This window comes from Danio aesculapii, chromosome 1, assembly GCF_903798145.1.
Source record: "Danio aesculapii chromosome 1, fDanAes4.1, whole genome shotgun sequence".
Lineage (NCBI taxonomy): Eukaryota > Metazoa > Chordata > Actinopteri > Cypriniformes > Danionidae > Danio > Danio aesculapii.
The window spans coordinates 30,171,304-30,188,453 of record NC_079435.1 but is presented as its reverse complement, the minus strand read 5'-3'; the positions used below and the strand labels follow the sequence as shown (position 1 = coordinate 30,188,453).

Here is a 17,150-nt window from a genome sequence, read left to right as displayed (position 1 = left end):
ACGTGACGGACCCGGCTATTTAGGTTATGGTTATTTAGGTTAATAAAATACAAAAGACAAGGGAATCAGTATGTTAAAATGTGCAAACAAAAACTAACCTTTCATAGATCCCCTACAACTTCACTAAGCACTAGTCACGGGACAATAAATATTTCGCAGCAGCGTCCATCACATTTTAGGGTCTCCTTGAAACATTTCTCTTGTGTTTCGTTCTATTTACAAATGCAGGTGTTTTCGTAATTTGTTTGCGTTATGAGAAAATGCAGCACGTTTTATTAATTTGTTTGTGTTGGGGGAAATGCATCACGTTTTTTTAGGTGAAGTTTCACAAACTAATTTCGAAAGGAGCATGTGATATGATTGACCCCAGCTGGTCCCTATCAGTAATCATCAGCTAGCCAATCATATTATTTTAAATCTAACATAAATATCCAGCCTAAATTTTCTCCCTATCTTCGCTTGGAAAGAACAAGACACCCCCCCACCCCCACCCACCGCTTCTCCTTTCTCATTTCTAGCATCGGGCAACACGACGGCTCAGTGGCTAGCATTATTATATTACTGGCCTAGCTGGGTCAGTCGACATTTCTGTGCAGAGTTTACATGTTCTACTTGTGTTCGCGTCGGTTTCCCCCAGGTACTCCGGTTTCCCCCACAGTCTAAAGACATGAGACACAGTTAAATTAAATAATAGTAACAGTCACAAGTACATTAATACTGAGCTTCTCTAGGTGAATAGGCACCAGTGTGGATGACAGCCTATAGAGCTGTCTTTATTAATCAAGGAATAGGCCAAATGAATCAGGGAGCTCTCGAAAACTACCTGATCTCGTATCCCTTTAAATGCTCATCTCCGAGCTCAGGGTTCTCTCCCGGGACACCATGCCAAACCTGCTAATATCGCCAAGCATTATCTTAGTGTGAACTCTTGAAGTGTATAGTTGAAGTCAGAATTATTAGCCCCCCTTTGAATTTTTTTTTCTTTTTTAAATATTTCCCAAATGATGTTTAACAGAGCAAGAAAATCTTCACAGTACACTGTAAACCCGGATAAGTTGAATTTACTTAAAAAATTTGAGGAAACCGGTTGCCTTAAAAAAATAAGTAATGTGTAATGAAAACCTAAGTACGTTTAACTGAAAATGTTAAGTACATTACACTCAATTCAAAATTGATTTAACTCGACATGTTTTGCCAAGTTAACTTCTTTGCACAATTAATACACTTAATATCTTAAGTATAATGTACCAAATACCTAGTTGTATCTTACTTATTCAGTTCAGTTATTATCATTAAATTATTATTTCAGTTTTTAATCTGGTGCATTATAAATACTTATTCAGATCAAGAAATCAGATGAAACATTTGTTGAAAACACCCTGGTTAGGGGTAAAATGCTTTATTGTGTTTTTCTAAAAGCACATAAAACTAGGCACCTGGTATCAGGTGCAACGATTCAGAACACCACTTAACACTGCAAACTGATTTTCCTCAGTTTATGGTTTGTTAATCTGAATGAAACCAGACATATCAGTGGCAATCCAATAATATAAAATAGAAAAAGTGCATAACAGTGCAAACAACATTTTCCTAAAAGAAAAAAAAAATTAGGCACCTGGTATCTGGAGCAGTAGTGGAATGAGTTAGAACAGCACTTTACACTGCAAACTGACTTTTTCACAGTTTGTTAATCTGAATGAAACTAGATATATCAGTGCCAATCCAATAACATAAAATACAAAAAGGGCATAACAGTGCAAACAAGTTGCTTTTCTAAAAGAACAAACATTATTTCTCATATCTGGAGAAATAGTGTAACAACACCTCTTTACACTGCAAGTTGGTTTTTCAGAGTCTGAATTTTGGGTGCCAGCTCACTTTTACCCAGGTTAAACATCACCTGCTGAACAAAGCAAAAAGTGTTTTTCACGTATCTGGGATAGTCCAGGTGCAGGGCATATATCAGTGCAAAAAGGACACAGAAGGCCTGAGGAAGGTTGGCCAAATCATCCATCTCCACGTTCCCTTCCAAGATGATTCCCACTTTGGACGGGTTCAGCTTAAGTTTCTCTTCATCGATGAAAAGCAATCCCACTGGAGTTTGCTTGTACATGTCATTGTCAGCTGTGTCCTTGCAGAGAAACAAATGTACAATCATGTGTTAGTTAGCACATTTTCGAAATGTTCACAATAAAAATACCCTAAGAAGAAACACTGTACACTGACATATAGCAAAAGACACTCTGTTCATACAAGATATGATGCCTGGCTTGTTCAGCTTCCTTTTCACTGTACAATTACAGCAAAATATTTACTGAACCCAAATTTTTCAGCCAAGTTTTTTTCAGTTAATTTCATGGTTAAACCTACAGATAATTTTAGGTTTTCAAGAGGAGAACACGTGTGTGTGAGAGGAGAGAATACGTGTGTTTGAGAGAAGAGAATACGTGTGTGTGAGAGGAGAACGTGTGTGTGAGAGGAGAACGTGTGTGTGAGAGGAGAACGTGTGTGTGAGAGGAGAACGTGTGTTTGAGAGAAGAGAATACGTGTGTGTGAGAGGAGAACGTGTGTGTGAGAGGAGAACGTGTGTGTGAGAGGAGAACGTGTGTGTGAGAGAGAAGAACACGTGTGTGAGAGAGGAGAACACGTGTGTGTGAGAGGAGAATACGTGTGTGAGAGGAGAACGTGTGTGTGAGAGGAGAACACGTGTGTGTGAGAGGAGAACACGTGTGTGTGAGAGGAGAACACGTGTGTGTGTGTGAGAGGAGAACCTGTGTGTGTGTGTGAGAGGAGAATACGTGTGTGAGAGGAGAATACGTGTGTGTGAGAGGAGAACGTGTGTGTGAGAGGAGAACGTGTGTGTGAGAGGAGAACGTGTGTGTGAGAGGAGAACACGTGTGTGTGAGAGGAGAATACGTGTGTGAGAGGAGAATACGTGTGTGTGAGAGGAGAACACGTGTGTGTGAGAGGAGAACACGTGTGTGTGAGAGGAGAACACGTGTGTGTGTGTGTGAGAGGAGAACACGTGTGTGTGTGTGTGAGAGGAGAACACGTGTGTGTGTGTGTGAGAGGAGAACACGTGTGTGTGTGTGTGAGAGGAGAATACGTGTGTGAGAGGAGAATACGTGTGTGTGAGAGGAGAACGTGTGTGTGAGAGGAGAACACGTGTGTGTGTGTGAGAGGAGAACACGTGTGTGTGTGTGAGAGGAGAACACGTGTGTGTGTGAGAGGAGAACGTGTGTGTGAGAGAGGAGAACACGTGTGTGTGAGAGGAGAACACGTGTGTGTGAGAGGAGAACACGTGTGTGTGTGTGTGAGAGGAGAACACGTGTGTGTGTGAGAGGAGAACACGTGTGTGTGTGTGAGAGGAGAACACGTGTGTGTGTGTGAGAGGAGAACACGTGTGTGTGTGAGAGGAGAACACGTGTGTGTGTGAGAGGAGAACACGTGTGTGTGAGAGGAGAACACGTGTGTGTGTGTGTGAGAGGAGAACACGTGTGTGTGTGTGAGAGGAGAATACGTGTGTGAGAGGAGAATACGTGTGTGTGAGAGGAGAACGTGTGTGTGAGAGGAGAACACGTGTGTGTGAGAGGAGAACACGTGTGTGTGAGAGGAGAACACGTGTGTGTGAGAGGAGAACACGTGTGTGTGAGAGGAGAACACGTGTGTGTGAGAGGAGAACACGTGTGTGAGAGAGGAGAACACGTGTGTGTGAGAGGAGAACACGTGTGTGTGAGAGGAGAACACGTGTGTGAGAGAGGAGAACACGTGTGTGTGAGAGGAGAACACGTGTGTGTGAGAGAAGAATACGTGTGTATGAGAGGAGAACACGTGTGTGTGTGTGTGTGAGGAGAACGTGTGTGTGTGAGAGGAGAACCTGTGTGTGTGAGAGGAGAACACGTGTGTGTGAGAGAAGAATACGTGTGTGTGAGAGGAGAACACGTGTGTGTGTGTGAGAGGAGAACACGTGTGTGTGTGTGTGTGAGAGTAGAACACGTGTGTGTGTGTGTGTGTGTGTGAGGAGAACGTGTGTGTGTGAAAGGAGAACCTGTGTGTGTGAAGAGAACGTGTGTGTGAGAGGAGAATACGTGTGTGTGAGAGGAGAGTACGTGTGTGTGTGAGAGGAGAGTACGTGTGTGTGAGAGGAGAACACGTGTGTGTGTGTGAGAGGAGAACGCGTGTGTGTGTGTGAGAGGAGAACACGTGTGTGTGTGTGAGAGGAGAACACGTGTGTGAGAGAGGAGAACACGTGTGTGAGAGAGAGGAGAACACGTGTGTGTGAGAGGAGAACACGTGTGTGTGAGAGGAGAACACGTGTGTGTGAGAGGAGAACACGTGTGTGTGAGAGGAGAACACGTGTGTGTGAGAGGAGAACACGTGTGTGTGAGAGAGGAGAACACGTGTGTGTGAGAGAGGAGAACACGTGTGTGTGAGAGGAGAACACGTGTGTGTGAGAGGAGAACACGTGTGTGTGTGTGTGAGAGGAGAATACGAGAATACGTGTGTGTGAGAGGAGAACACGTGTGTGTGAGAGGAGAATGTGTGTGTGAGAGGAGAACACGTGTGTGAGAGAGGAGAACACGTGTGTGTGAGAGGAGAACACGTGTGTGTGAGAGGAGAACACGTGTGTGTGTGAGAGGAGAACACGTGTGTGTGAGAGGAGAACACGTGTGTGTGTGTGTGAGAGGAGAATACGAGAATACGTGTGTGTGAGAGGAGAACACGTGTGTGTGAGAGGAGAATGTGTGTGTGAGAGGAGAACACGTGTGTGAGAGGAGAACACGTGTGTGAGAGGAGAATACGTGTGTGTGAGAGGAGAATACGTGTGTGTGAGAGGAGAACGTGGGTGTGAGAGGAGAATACGTGTGTGTGAGAGGAGAATACGTGTGTGTGAGAGGAGAACGTGGGTGTGAGAGGAGAATACGTGTGTGAGAGGAGAATGTGTGTGTGTGAGAGGAGAATACGTGTGTGTGACAGGAGAACGTGGGTGTGAGAGGAGAATACGTGTGTGAGAGGAGAATGTGTGTGTGTGAGGAGAATACGTGTGTGTGAGAGGAGAACGTGGGTGTGAGAGGAGAATACGTGTGTGAGAGGAGAATACGTGTGTGAGAGGAGAACGTGGGTGTGAGAGGAGAATACGTGTGTGAGAGGAGAATGTGTGTGTGTGAGGAGAATACGTGTGTGAGAGGAGAACGTGGGTGTGAGAGGAGAATACGTGTGTGAGAGAATACGTGTGTGTGAGAGGAGAACGTGGGTGTGAGAGGAGAATACGTGTGTGAGAGGAGAATACGTGTGTGAGAGGAGAACGTGGGTGTGAGAGGAGAATACGTGTGTGAGAGGAGAATGTGTGTGTGTGAGAGGAGAATACGTGTGTGTGAGAGGAGAATACGTGTGTGAGAGGAGAACGTGGGTGTGAGAGGAGAACGTGGGTGTGAGAGGAGAATACGTGTGTGAGAGGAGAACGTGGGTGTGAGAGGAGAATACGTGTGTGAGAGGAGAACGTGGGTGTGAGAGGAGAATACGTGTGTGAGAGGAGAATACGTGTGTGTGAGAGGAGAACGTGGGTGTAAGAGGAGAATACGAGAATACGTGTGTGAGAGGAGAATGTGTGTGTGTGAGAGGAGAATACGTGTGTGAGAGGAGAACGTGGGTGTGAGAGGAGAACGTGGGTGTGAGAGGAGAATACGTGTGTGAGAGGAGAACGTGGGTGTGAGAGGAGAATACGTGTGTGAGAGGAGAATACGTGTGTGTGAGAGGAGAACACGTGTGTGTGAGAGGAGAACGTGGGTGTAAGAGGAGAATACGAGAATACGTGTGTGAGAGGAGAACACGTGTGTGAGAGGAGAATGTGTGTGTGTGAGAGTGCCAGAATGAATTATGGCTTGCACGGCCCCTCATATGAATCTGCAACATATAAAAAATGAATTTACTTACAAAGCAGGTCTTGAAGAAAGCAGAAGGATCATCGCCCAAGATAAACCGCGTAAAACAGCCGCGTAAAACAGCTGCACGTGTTCCCGCGATCTTGGAAAAAACGCCGCTTGCAGCCGGCCGGGTGAAAGCCTAAAGGCAGTGAAACAGGTTAAAATCGTGTTTTACTGCACGCAATCAGCAACTATCTAGCGTTAACGCTAACCGTTAACCGTCCGTTTAAACATACACATGCTCCTCTGTAAATGGCGCGTACAGACGCTGATCTAGGATCAGTTTATTGTATGGAGCGCGTCTGTCAGTCAGCGCTTATACATGCATTCACTGGTTCAGAGGTAGCATATGAAAGGCGACGATCGACGCACAGTAATGTAAAGAAAGTGGGATAGAATGGTAAAATACGGGAGAATTTCGGCAAAAACGGGAGGGTGTACATGAGTGAAGTGAACAGGAAGTGTTTGTGGAGAAACAGTTTTGCGAGGGAACGCAAAAATTTGCGAGAGAACGCAAAAACTTTTCCTCCTATTTTCCTCCCACCCATTTTTTCCTTTCACCCATTTTTTTTTCACCCAACCAATTTTTTTCTCCTCCACTACGTCCTTTCCAGGGTTCCGTAATACCCCTCCCCTCACAGCTAAATAAACATTATACAGATAAGATAGCCAGTGTCTAAAAATGTCCGTCGAAATGGCGAAATTTTAAATGAGGTTTTTACAACTCTCGGAGTTAAACTCACCTTCCAGTTCTTTGCCAGCAGTGCCTGAATCCACACAACCACAACCAAAGGCAGAAACCGTCGACTCAGTGCGTGGCTGAAATCAATTTTACATACACACTGATACCTTAAGCAACTGCTCATTACTCTGTTAATAAGACAGTTGTCACAACTGGGAAAAAGAGGTGTGGTCTGTTCAATAACTTTTCAATTTAAGTTTATTGTACTTCAAATTATTTGCGCATTGGACTATGCCAACAAATTAGTAGAATATACTTAAAATTATAAAGTGATATCATCAAACTTTTTTGTTTTAGTGTATTATGCTTAAATATTTAAGTAGAAACTAAATCCGGGCTAACAGTGTATGTCTGATAATGTTTTTTTTTTCCTTTTGGAGAAAGTCTTATTTGTTTTATTTTGGCTAGAATAAAAACATTTTTTTTTTTATGAACTGTTTTAAGGTCAAAATTATTAGCCCCTTTGAGCTATATTTTTACAGAACAACAACCATCAGAACAAACCATCCTTATACAATAACTTGCCTAATTACCCTAACCTGCCTAGTTAAGCCTTTAAATGTCACTTTAAGCTGTATATAAGTGTTTTGAAAAATGTCTAGTAAAATATTATTTACTGTCATCATGGCAAAGATAAAATAAATCAGTTATTAGAAATGAGTTTTTAAAGCTATTATGTTTAGAAATGTGTTGAAAAAAATATTCTCTCCGTTAAACAGAAATAGGGGAATAATAAACAAGGGGGCGAATAATTCAGGGGGGCTAATAATTCTGACTTCAGCTGTATGTATTGTGAAGATTACTTTACTGGTGTTTTTTGTAATTGCATGTGTTTTCTCAAACTGTAGCACATTTAGCTTTCTCGGCCACTGTACAAAAAGGAATGTGAAACCTCCATTGTAATAGTATTCTTAATATTCATCTAAGACTTCCCTATGCAGAATTAAAAATAAACACTGTTCGTTTACATTATTATGCACCATCTGTGTGCCACATGCCAGTGGCTTAGCTTCACAGACAGTCGATTATTGGATAATGTAATATCATAAATCTAAAACAATGATATTGTAGACCGTAATAGCCAATGTAAAAATGATTGATTTGAACCATTTTAAAAATAAACCATTATAAAACCTGAGTTTCTAGTATTTGATATTCCAGATGTTTGAGTGATGGATGGTCTTTCCCAAGGGAGAGCAGATGTGGTCTTGACTGCATTTGAGATGAGAATTGACTGCATTTGTCATGTGTTAAAAAAAAAAAAGTAGGAAGAAATTTTATGTTTAAAATGCACATTTTTATTTCCATAATCTCTCTGTACAATAAATTATCAAATCAGAATCAATAAAAAAAGTTTGTTCTCTGAAGGAAAATAACTTTTTCCATGTTGAGAAAATGTTGTGTTTGCTATTACGTGACCTTGTTGTTTGTTTTCCCAATGACAGCGGTATTTCTGTACCCTTTTGCCCTTCAGAACAAACAGATTCTGTTTGTCTCTCTCTCTCTCTCTCTCTCTCTCTCTCTCTCTCTCTCTCTCTCTCTCTCTCTCTCTCTCTCTGCAGAATGATTATGTGAGGGTTGGGTTTAGGGGTAAGGTTGAAGTAAGAGGACAGAATATAAAAATCATGGTTTATGTAGTCCCAATGAAACAAGAAATTCCAGTGTGTTTGTATGTGTGTAAAGTTTTATGTGGTTTACAGAGACATGAAGTTATATAATGACATGAGTATGATCTAGTTACAGGGGTACACTGTGCAGACATCTCTCTCTCTCTCTCTCTCTCTGTGCATATGAGAGAGAGAGAGAGAGAGAGAGAGAGAGAGAGAGAGAGAGAGAGACAGGTAGAGTATTCTAGGTCTTGATGTTTGTGACTGTTTCAATCTGAGCCCCTACCGAGGACAGAATTGCCCAAGTGTGTGCAGTCCTATGATAACAGCTACAGATGACTGTGTGTGTATGTATGTGCTGTTTCTGAGACTGCACTCTTTCATCACCTGAGGGTTATCTGCTGTCATTGTGAATGCTGTCTGACAGACCTTACTGTTACTCTCTTATGCTCTCTGATTTGTGTGTATTTCTGCAGAATGTTTCTTCAAAAATTAACTTCAGAACTGTTTTTCACTGGTAGAATCATGTGAAATCCCACCCAGACCAAAGCTATAAGACTTAAAGTTCTCTCTGTGTATCCTGTTTTCTCCTTCAGGATCCTGTATATGGGAAAGGAAAACTGGCTGAGATCCAGGGGCTCATTTTAGGAATGCTGGAAACTTTCAACTATGAACAGGTATTGTATTTTTGGTGTGTGTATGTTATTAGCATGGTTTTTGCATAGAAAGAAAAACCATAGTACAATAATTTTTTTCTCTCCAAAAATAATTAGAATTGAAATCGAGAATCGATAAAAAAAGGATTCGATAAGCAGATTTAGAATCGGAACCAGAATCACTGAAATTAAAACAACACCCAACCCTAGCTTTGTGATGTTAATTGTTTAAGATTTTGTGGTTACAAGTTGAACATTTTAAATATTTTGTTTTCAGAATTCATTTATGAATGGAAAGTTCAAAACAATTCCAGTCATGCAATATGTTCATCGTGGCCTATTGTTAATAACACATATCTAATAGTAGTAATAATTTTTAGTCTTGTATTTCCCTTAGATAATGCCATTTTACCATGATACAGTGCATCTGGAAAGTATACAGCACTTCACTTTTTTTCCACATTTTGTTTTGTTACTGCTTTATTCCAAAATAGATTAAATATATATTTATGTTTCCTTAAAGTTACATACAATACCCTATAAAAAATGAAGATTGTTTTAAATCTTTGTAAATTTATTAAAAATAAATGTACATAAGTGCATAGCCTTTGCTCAATACTTTGTTGAATCATCTTTGGCACCAATTACATCCTCAAAAAAAATTCTGTATGAAGCTACAAGCTTGACGAACCTTTTGTTTCGTTTCTTACATTCTTTGTAGTATTTCTCAAGCTCCATCAGATGAGATAAGGAGAGATGGTACCAGTGTTAAATTTGACAGCAAATTATGATTCAGTTTTAATCTTAGTCTTTTAACTTAAGTGACATTTAGTTTTAGGGTGCTTTCACACTAGCACATTTGGTCTGCACCCGGGTTCATTAGATGTCAGAGTATGGTACGTTTGGCTAGTGTGAACATGTCTTCTGAACACAAGTGCGCACCCATAAACCGTACCTGAGTCTGCCTGAAAGAGGTGGTCTGGGGTACAGTTCACGCGAACTCTGGTCTGATTCACTTCTGGTATGAATACAGTCATACCAAATAACGGAAGTGAACCCCCAACAGTACAACAAACTATCGTTTTCATTCACGTGTCTGTGTGTCTGTTTGTGTGTGTTTGTGTGTGTGCGTGTGCGTGTGTGTGTGTATCACGTACTGTATCTTGGTGAAAAGCAGGACTGAGCCAGGGCAAGCACAGTGATAATGTCTTTTTGTCTCCTCCAAAAACAGCTTCTGCTGACATCCCGTTATGTTCTGAACGTTTATCATATTTTAGCGGCAGATAGACACGAGTAGCTTTCTGTATGTCCAAAACCAAAAGATTCAGTAAAAGTAGAATGACCGTGATGTGCGGACGTTTTTTCCATTTTGCTCCTTTGCTTTCGCGTCTGTCACCTGGCAACAGCCATACACGCAACAGCAGCTCGATGACGCAAGTGTACCGGGGATAAGAATATAAAAGACAGACAGTGTGGACACAAACCAACCAAGAAGGTTGGAAAGGGGGAGACAATCAAACTTGTGTACGGTCCATGCAATTAAACCAAGTCATTGTAGTTTTAGTTAACTAAAAGTACTGGCATTTTGGTCTAGTATTAGTCAATAAAACTTGCCATATTAGGAATACGTATTATTATTATTATTATTATTATTATTATTACGTATCATAATAGGAATAACTATTACCTTAAATCAGTCTGCTCTCTAGATTTTTCTTCTCATTTAAGATTTATCTCTATGTTCATATGTATGTCAGTAATGATGGTCATTAATCCACACATGTTTAATTTTGTATATGTTGTATTTTTGCTATTTTGAAAACAACATCATGGACTTAAGAGACTTAAAAAGTTCATTATTTGACTTAACATTTGTATTATGTTTTTTTTTTTGTCAAAGAAATGTATATATTAGATTTTCCACATACAGTAGAGCAGGCAAGGCATGCATGTTTATGTTTTAATGGCATTCATATTGAAAAAGGTCACTTGCACGTTTAAACAGAGATTTGTTCACTTATGTGAGCAATGTGATAAACCAAAAAAAGAATTGGAAAAAATAATAAAACTAAGAAAAGTTAGATTGGCCGTTCTTTTATTGTCTCACAGGAGAAGCTGCTGGCAAGAGCGAATGCTTTGTGCTGTGACTGCAATGCATGTCATTTCATAACCATAGGGCCTTTTGTCTGACTGAATTAAATTAGTTCTATGGATGTTAGGGAAATTAATTCACTAAGCTACTTGAAGGGCTTGAGCAAAGTACCTCAAGAGCTGGGTTGGTCTTGTAGGCTGCCAATTGAATAGCTCTATGGCTTAAAACAATCTGAAACTTGACAGGGCTACTGCACCAGTAACGTGACTGAAATCTATGAATGCACGCACTTTGATTAACTCATCTAATGAAATTAAAGGGCAATGCAATTTATTATGAACAAAAAATGTTTTGTGTTACTTTAGTCTTTTTTACTATGTTTTAGTCTTGTCTCCTCCATCAATGAAATTGCAGTGACGTAGTCACTAGCTACATTTCATTACATTTTGGATATGTGCATAAAAAAACGGTTGATGGAAATGCCAAGATGCGCATACATTTTGAAAATGCGCATAAAAAACATATGCTTCTCCTACCTCAGCAAATTCCGTTCTTACAGTTGATATTTAGCGCCAGTTAATCAGGAAGTGATGATTTTGTTCGCTTTGACTCATTGGATGGAAAGGCTGCTTTATTCACAGGTCTTTTATGCGATTGTCCAGTTTTGCGCATAATGTTAATTTGCATTTTTGGATGGAAACATAACTACTGTCAGTATCTAATAATGCCCATGTCATCCTGGCTTCATCTCATCTTAGTCTTGGAAAAAAGACTTTTTTTTAATTTATCACTATTTTGTGTTAACAAAATTAACAGTGGTCGGTCCACAACTATTTTAAGATATCCCCACAGATGTTTAATTGGGTTGAGGTCTGGGCTCTGGCCTGACCACTCAAGGGCATTCACTGATTTGTCCTGTAGCCACTCCTTTGAAATCTTGGCTATGTGCTTAAGGTCTCTATCCTGTTGCAAGATGAACTGTTGCCTCAGTCTAAGGTTGAGAACACCTTGGAGCAGTTTTTCATCTAGAATATCTCTACATTGCTGCATTGATTTTTCCTTTTATCTTGGTCTTGGTCTCCCAAAAACACCACCACTTGGTTTTCGCTAAAAACACCACCATGCTTCATTGTAGGGATGGTATTGGCCAAGTAAAGAACAGTATCTGGCCTTTTCAAGATAAATCTTTTCAGAAATCTTAGTTTCAACAGAAAAAAAGAAAAGGAAAAGAAGAAAAGAAAAGACCAGAATTATTTTTGTCCTGGTCTGAGAGTCCTTCAAATGCCTTTAGGTCATCTGTCTGAGTAAGGCCCTTCTCCTTGATCACTTGGTTTAACTGGGAAGCACGCTCATGGAAGATTCCTGGTGATTCTACATTCTACCATTCACAGATGATGGAGGCCACTTTGGTACACTTCCCCAGATCTATACCTCAATAAAATCCTGTTTTAGAGGTCTACAGACAATTCCAGGGACTTCATGGCTAAAAATTAACTAAGTTTACCACATGTATAGAAATATCTCAACAGTTATGTTTCCATCCACCTATTTTTATGCACATTTTGGATATACGCATAAAAAATTATTGATGGAAAGCCTAGATGCACATAAATTTTGAAAATGCGCATACAAAACAAATGTGCACAAGTAGGATAAACTTTTTATTTGATAAGAAAAAATGTGTATAAACTAGGATGGAAACACTGTTACCAAACTAATTCCAGTATGCGCATTAAAAAAGGTCATGTGATTTTGTTACAAGGGATCATGTGATGATAAAAATATGTGTGAATGGACAAACCAGCTGGCTGAGCACATTGTGAAACATCTGAAATGTTGTTTTGGTTATTCTAAAATGCCTAACCATCTCAGTATTGTTCAGTGGTTGCTATACGCTCATATACTCAGTATGCCTACTTTTTTTCCACGAGCTGTTTGGGTATTACGACTTCTGAGGATCAATAATTGTGTATACCCTCGGTACACTCACTTGTTTTGGAGATTAGCCTTCCCTAATTTATGTGTATTCGCGTATTCTTTAACTGTCTACCAAATGTATTTTTTAACTTGCATCTCAATCTGTTGCAATTGGTGCATTTGTTTAATTTGTGCCATTGCCTGCCCCCTGATGACCACAGCAGATGTGAGAACATTTTGTGAGTTATTCGAAGATCACAACAAATCAACTGAATGATGTCTCACTGAAGTAAAATTAAAAAACAGCATGGGCATCCCTTTAGCACTCCTATATTTCCATTCGGCCCCCCTAAAACTTTTGCGATTACCTCATGAAGTGTACATCACTCAATAACCGGCTCAGTCCCCTTTTAATTTTTATATAAAAACAGCGGCAGACTTCCGCTCCTCTGTTTTCAACTCGTTTTTCACTTCGTTTAGTCAGCAAACCACAGATGTGCAGACCGTGAGCACAAGGTGTGTTTATCGATAGACTGTTGGAATATCTGCATATTATTATATATATTTAATCAGGCTCATATACATTTAAATACAGCTCAATATAATCAGCCAATCTCTGGGTCTGCATCAGCCAATCTCTGGGTCTGCTCGTTTCACTATTAGCTAAGCATAATTGAATTGGGATTAAAATGAATAAATTTGTTTAAACATTTTTAAATGGATTGTTCACCCCAAAAAATGAAAATTGTCATCATTTACTCAACCTTTACTTGTTCCAAACCGGTTTGTCTTTTTTTATTATGTTGAACACAAAAAAAGATATTTCGATGAAAGCTGGACACCTGTAACCATTGACTTCCATAGTTTTTGTTTTTTCTTTGGAAGTCAGTAGTTATAGAAGTCAATAGTTATAGAAGTCAATAGATGTTTAGTGTATATATATATGTATATATATATATATATATATATATATATATATATATATATATATATATATATATATATATATATAGGTACAGTGTAAGGAATCAAAGAAACATTGACTTTTGTCGTTTCTTTGCCTACTATTAAAATTTGGATTGGGTGGGAAATAGTACATCACCATTTTTTTTAGGACTACACCACTGGTGTCGTTATATTAATAATTACCTCCAGAACTGTCAAGAGCGTCTATGCTCCACGTCTCATGCCTTCAACTGCCATCACGCCTTCATTGAATGTCAGCATTGTCGGCATTGAGGCGAGAGTAATTTATTAAATGAAGAAAAGATTCACGCAGCTTCTCCCACCTCAGCAAATTCCATTTTTTCTTTTGATATATCGAAAAAAAAAAAAAAAAAAAAAAAAAAAAAATATATATATATATATATATATATATATAGGAAGTGACAATTTTGTTTTTATTGACTCGTTGTGTGGAAACGCTGCTTTATTCGCCAGTCATTTATGCTATGTTCCAGTTTTGCACATAAATTTAATTCACATTTTTGAATGGAAACATAGCTATTGACAGTCAGTAAGATCAGGAGGCTCTTTTGCGATGAATGCTACTGTATAATTATGTACTGGACTTTATTTTTATTATTATTTTTTAAATAAACTTTTTAAAGATTTTTTAAGATTTTAAGATTTCAGACAAGTTTTTTTTTTTCACAAAATCAAACAAAAAGTGCTCAGAGGTAGCTCAAATAATGTATCGGTGCTCTTTGGGTTAGGGATTCCTCAGAATAAACAGCATTAATCAGTCCAAGGGTAACCTGATGAAGGCAGTTGTTTGCCAAAACGCGTAGGCGAAGTTTTATCAAATAGCCATGTCAATGAAAGCTTTTTAATATTTTTTGCACATTTTTTGAGTGCCTTGGGCTAAGTGTTTTTTCACATTGCCATTGTTGGGGTATTGTTTAGAAAATATTGAGGTAAATTCTGAATTATTAATAATTAGTAAAAAAAAATTGTAATCCACTTTGGAATTAGGCTGTGATTAAACAAAATATGGAAAATGTTAAGCACTGAAAACTATCTTGACATACTGTATCTCACTCATGCTTTGTAAAGTGCTGAAATACACAAAATTATTGTTAAATATGTCCGTACAGTAGAGCAACCCACAGTGCCTCATTAATGTCTTACTCTTCTATTTATTGTGCACTTGTGGATTTTGGACAGCAGCGTTGAAAGATATGTCATTTAGCTTTGTTAAATTATAATGAGATCTTTTCATACTGCTCACACAGTTCAAGCTACAGCAGCTAAATTCACACCGTTCTATGTGATAATTGGAATGAAATGTGAGGTGAGATTGTTTGAGCATTTTTGGGGGTTTCTTCTCCTTTTTCCGTGTTTTAAATTATTTTATTTTATGCAAAGTGACATCCAGGGACACAGTGTCAGTCAGCAAACGAGAGCTGCATGACCGACACCTGATCCCTTGCATAAAATTACACTTTTTTTTTTCTTAGCTGACTCCAATTACTATGCATGATATAATATGTTCTCAAAGTTGTGCACTGTTTGTTTATGAGAGATTTGTTGTGTACAACAGAAGTTACAGTATCTATTTAAATAAAAAAGCACATACATTTTCACACCCACTTATGTTGGGTTTTCCTCGGGACCTTTCATAGACAATGATTTTTTAAAAATACTGTACATTCTGTATAGTCTATCCTTTTACACCAACCCTTCCCTTACTCCCAACCCTCACAGAAAACATTCTGCAATTTTAAATAAAAATATAAATAAAGGAAGGAAGGAAGGAAGGAAGGAAGGAAGGAAGGAAGGAAGGAAGGAAGGAAGGAAGGAAGGAAGGAAGGAACGAACGAACGAACGAACGAACGAAGGAACGAAGGAAGGAAGGAAGGAAGGAAGGAAGGAAGGAAGGAAGGAAGGAACGAACGAACGAACGAACGAACGAACGAACGAACGTTCTTTGATTCATGGACATTTTCCAAATGGAGACCCCACAGGGACAACAATTACTGATATTGATTAATCGCCACTCTGACCCCCTAAACACACACATGTGGTTTTAAATTTGACCAAGTGCTGATGCTTTTTCATTTGACTAAACACATCAGCTGTAAACACTTATATCTGTGCATCTCTTTATTCAATTGTTAAAGGTCCTCTGAAGTGTCTTCTTTCCAAAGATACATGAACTGTGAATGTAGACCAAATTATTCAGCAGCTGATACTGTTTTAGTTTGGGAAGGTCATTTTTGAAAAAAATGCCTTTGACGGTGAGGAAAAATAGGACACCGATATAGCCTCGGAAAACTTTTTACAGAAATCTCATTTTGCATGCTTTCTTAGTCAAATTCGAAATATAAACTCATGAAACACTTGGCTTTCAAGGCATATTTTTTCTAGGACATTACGGTTATGTTTTCTTGTGTTTGTATATGGAAAAACAAATATTGAGCACAATACATTTTTTTCTCATGACTTCATAATGTATAACTTTTTATATTTTTGAGCATGAACTTCCCCTTTTAACACAGTAAAGCCCAAAGTGTCTGCCAATTATACCTAATTTGTGTTTGTGGCTTACTGGGGTCAAGAACTGTTACTATTTAAAGTTAGGTAGGTGTAAATCCCCGAAAGTGAGTGCTTGCTAACAAGTTCAGTGTTATTGAATGGGCTGATGTCATTTCCACTGAAACAAAATGACAGGGCTGGACATACTGTATCAAGCAGCTCCTTGCTCTGTTTTGTTTTTTTTAAATAGCCAAAAGTGTTTTATTTATATCACAGCATGCCCAGAGCCGCAGAGTTCAGTAAAGCTGCATTTGACAGCTTATGACAACCACAGTGAGTCTATATTATAATTTCTCCTCCTAACCTCCTCCATGTCGCTTTAAAATAGTAACCTATGTAGAAATGCGTCTGTGTGGTCTATGCCGATTTGTGCATATGATTCATTCTGTACTGTAAGGTGAACATGAAAATGAACTTCATTTATTCATATGGAAAGCATATTCACACTGTCTGAATGCTTTATTCCATATATGGTGCACTATGGGCCATTCACTTTAAAGTTTATTTGTTTGTTTAAATAAATGACTTATTTTAGCTGCAGATTTAACATGTTTTTATAGTATAAAGGTGGAATGCTTCTGACTGTAGAGAGCATTTCAGTGCTGAGGCTGAAATCCTCATGAAAAATTTGTCAGTTTTGAAGGCATGTACACTCATCGGCCAATTTATTAGGTA

General features: G+C 38.9%; 1 protein-coding gene across 1 annotated transcript in view; it reads left to right on the top strand.

Moving 5' to 3' along the window:
- The window catches only part of vps8 (VPS8 subunit of CORVET complex), a 245,667-nt gene that overhangs the window by 171,436 nt on the left and 57,081 nt on the right, over positions 1-17,150 (top strand). The window contains exon 40 of the mRNA XM_056458636.1: positions 8,870-8,950. Within this exon, the coding sequence (XP_056314611.1) occupies positions 8,870-8,950 (81 nt within the window). The remainder of the gene's footprint in view (positions 1-8,869; positions 8,951-17,150) is intronic.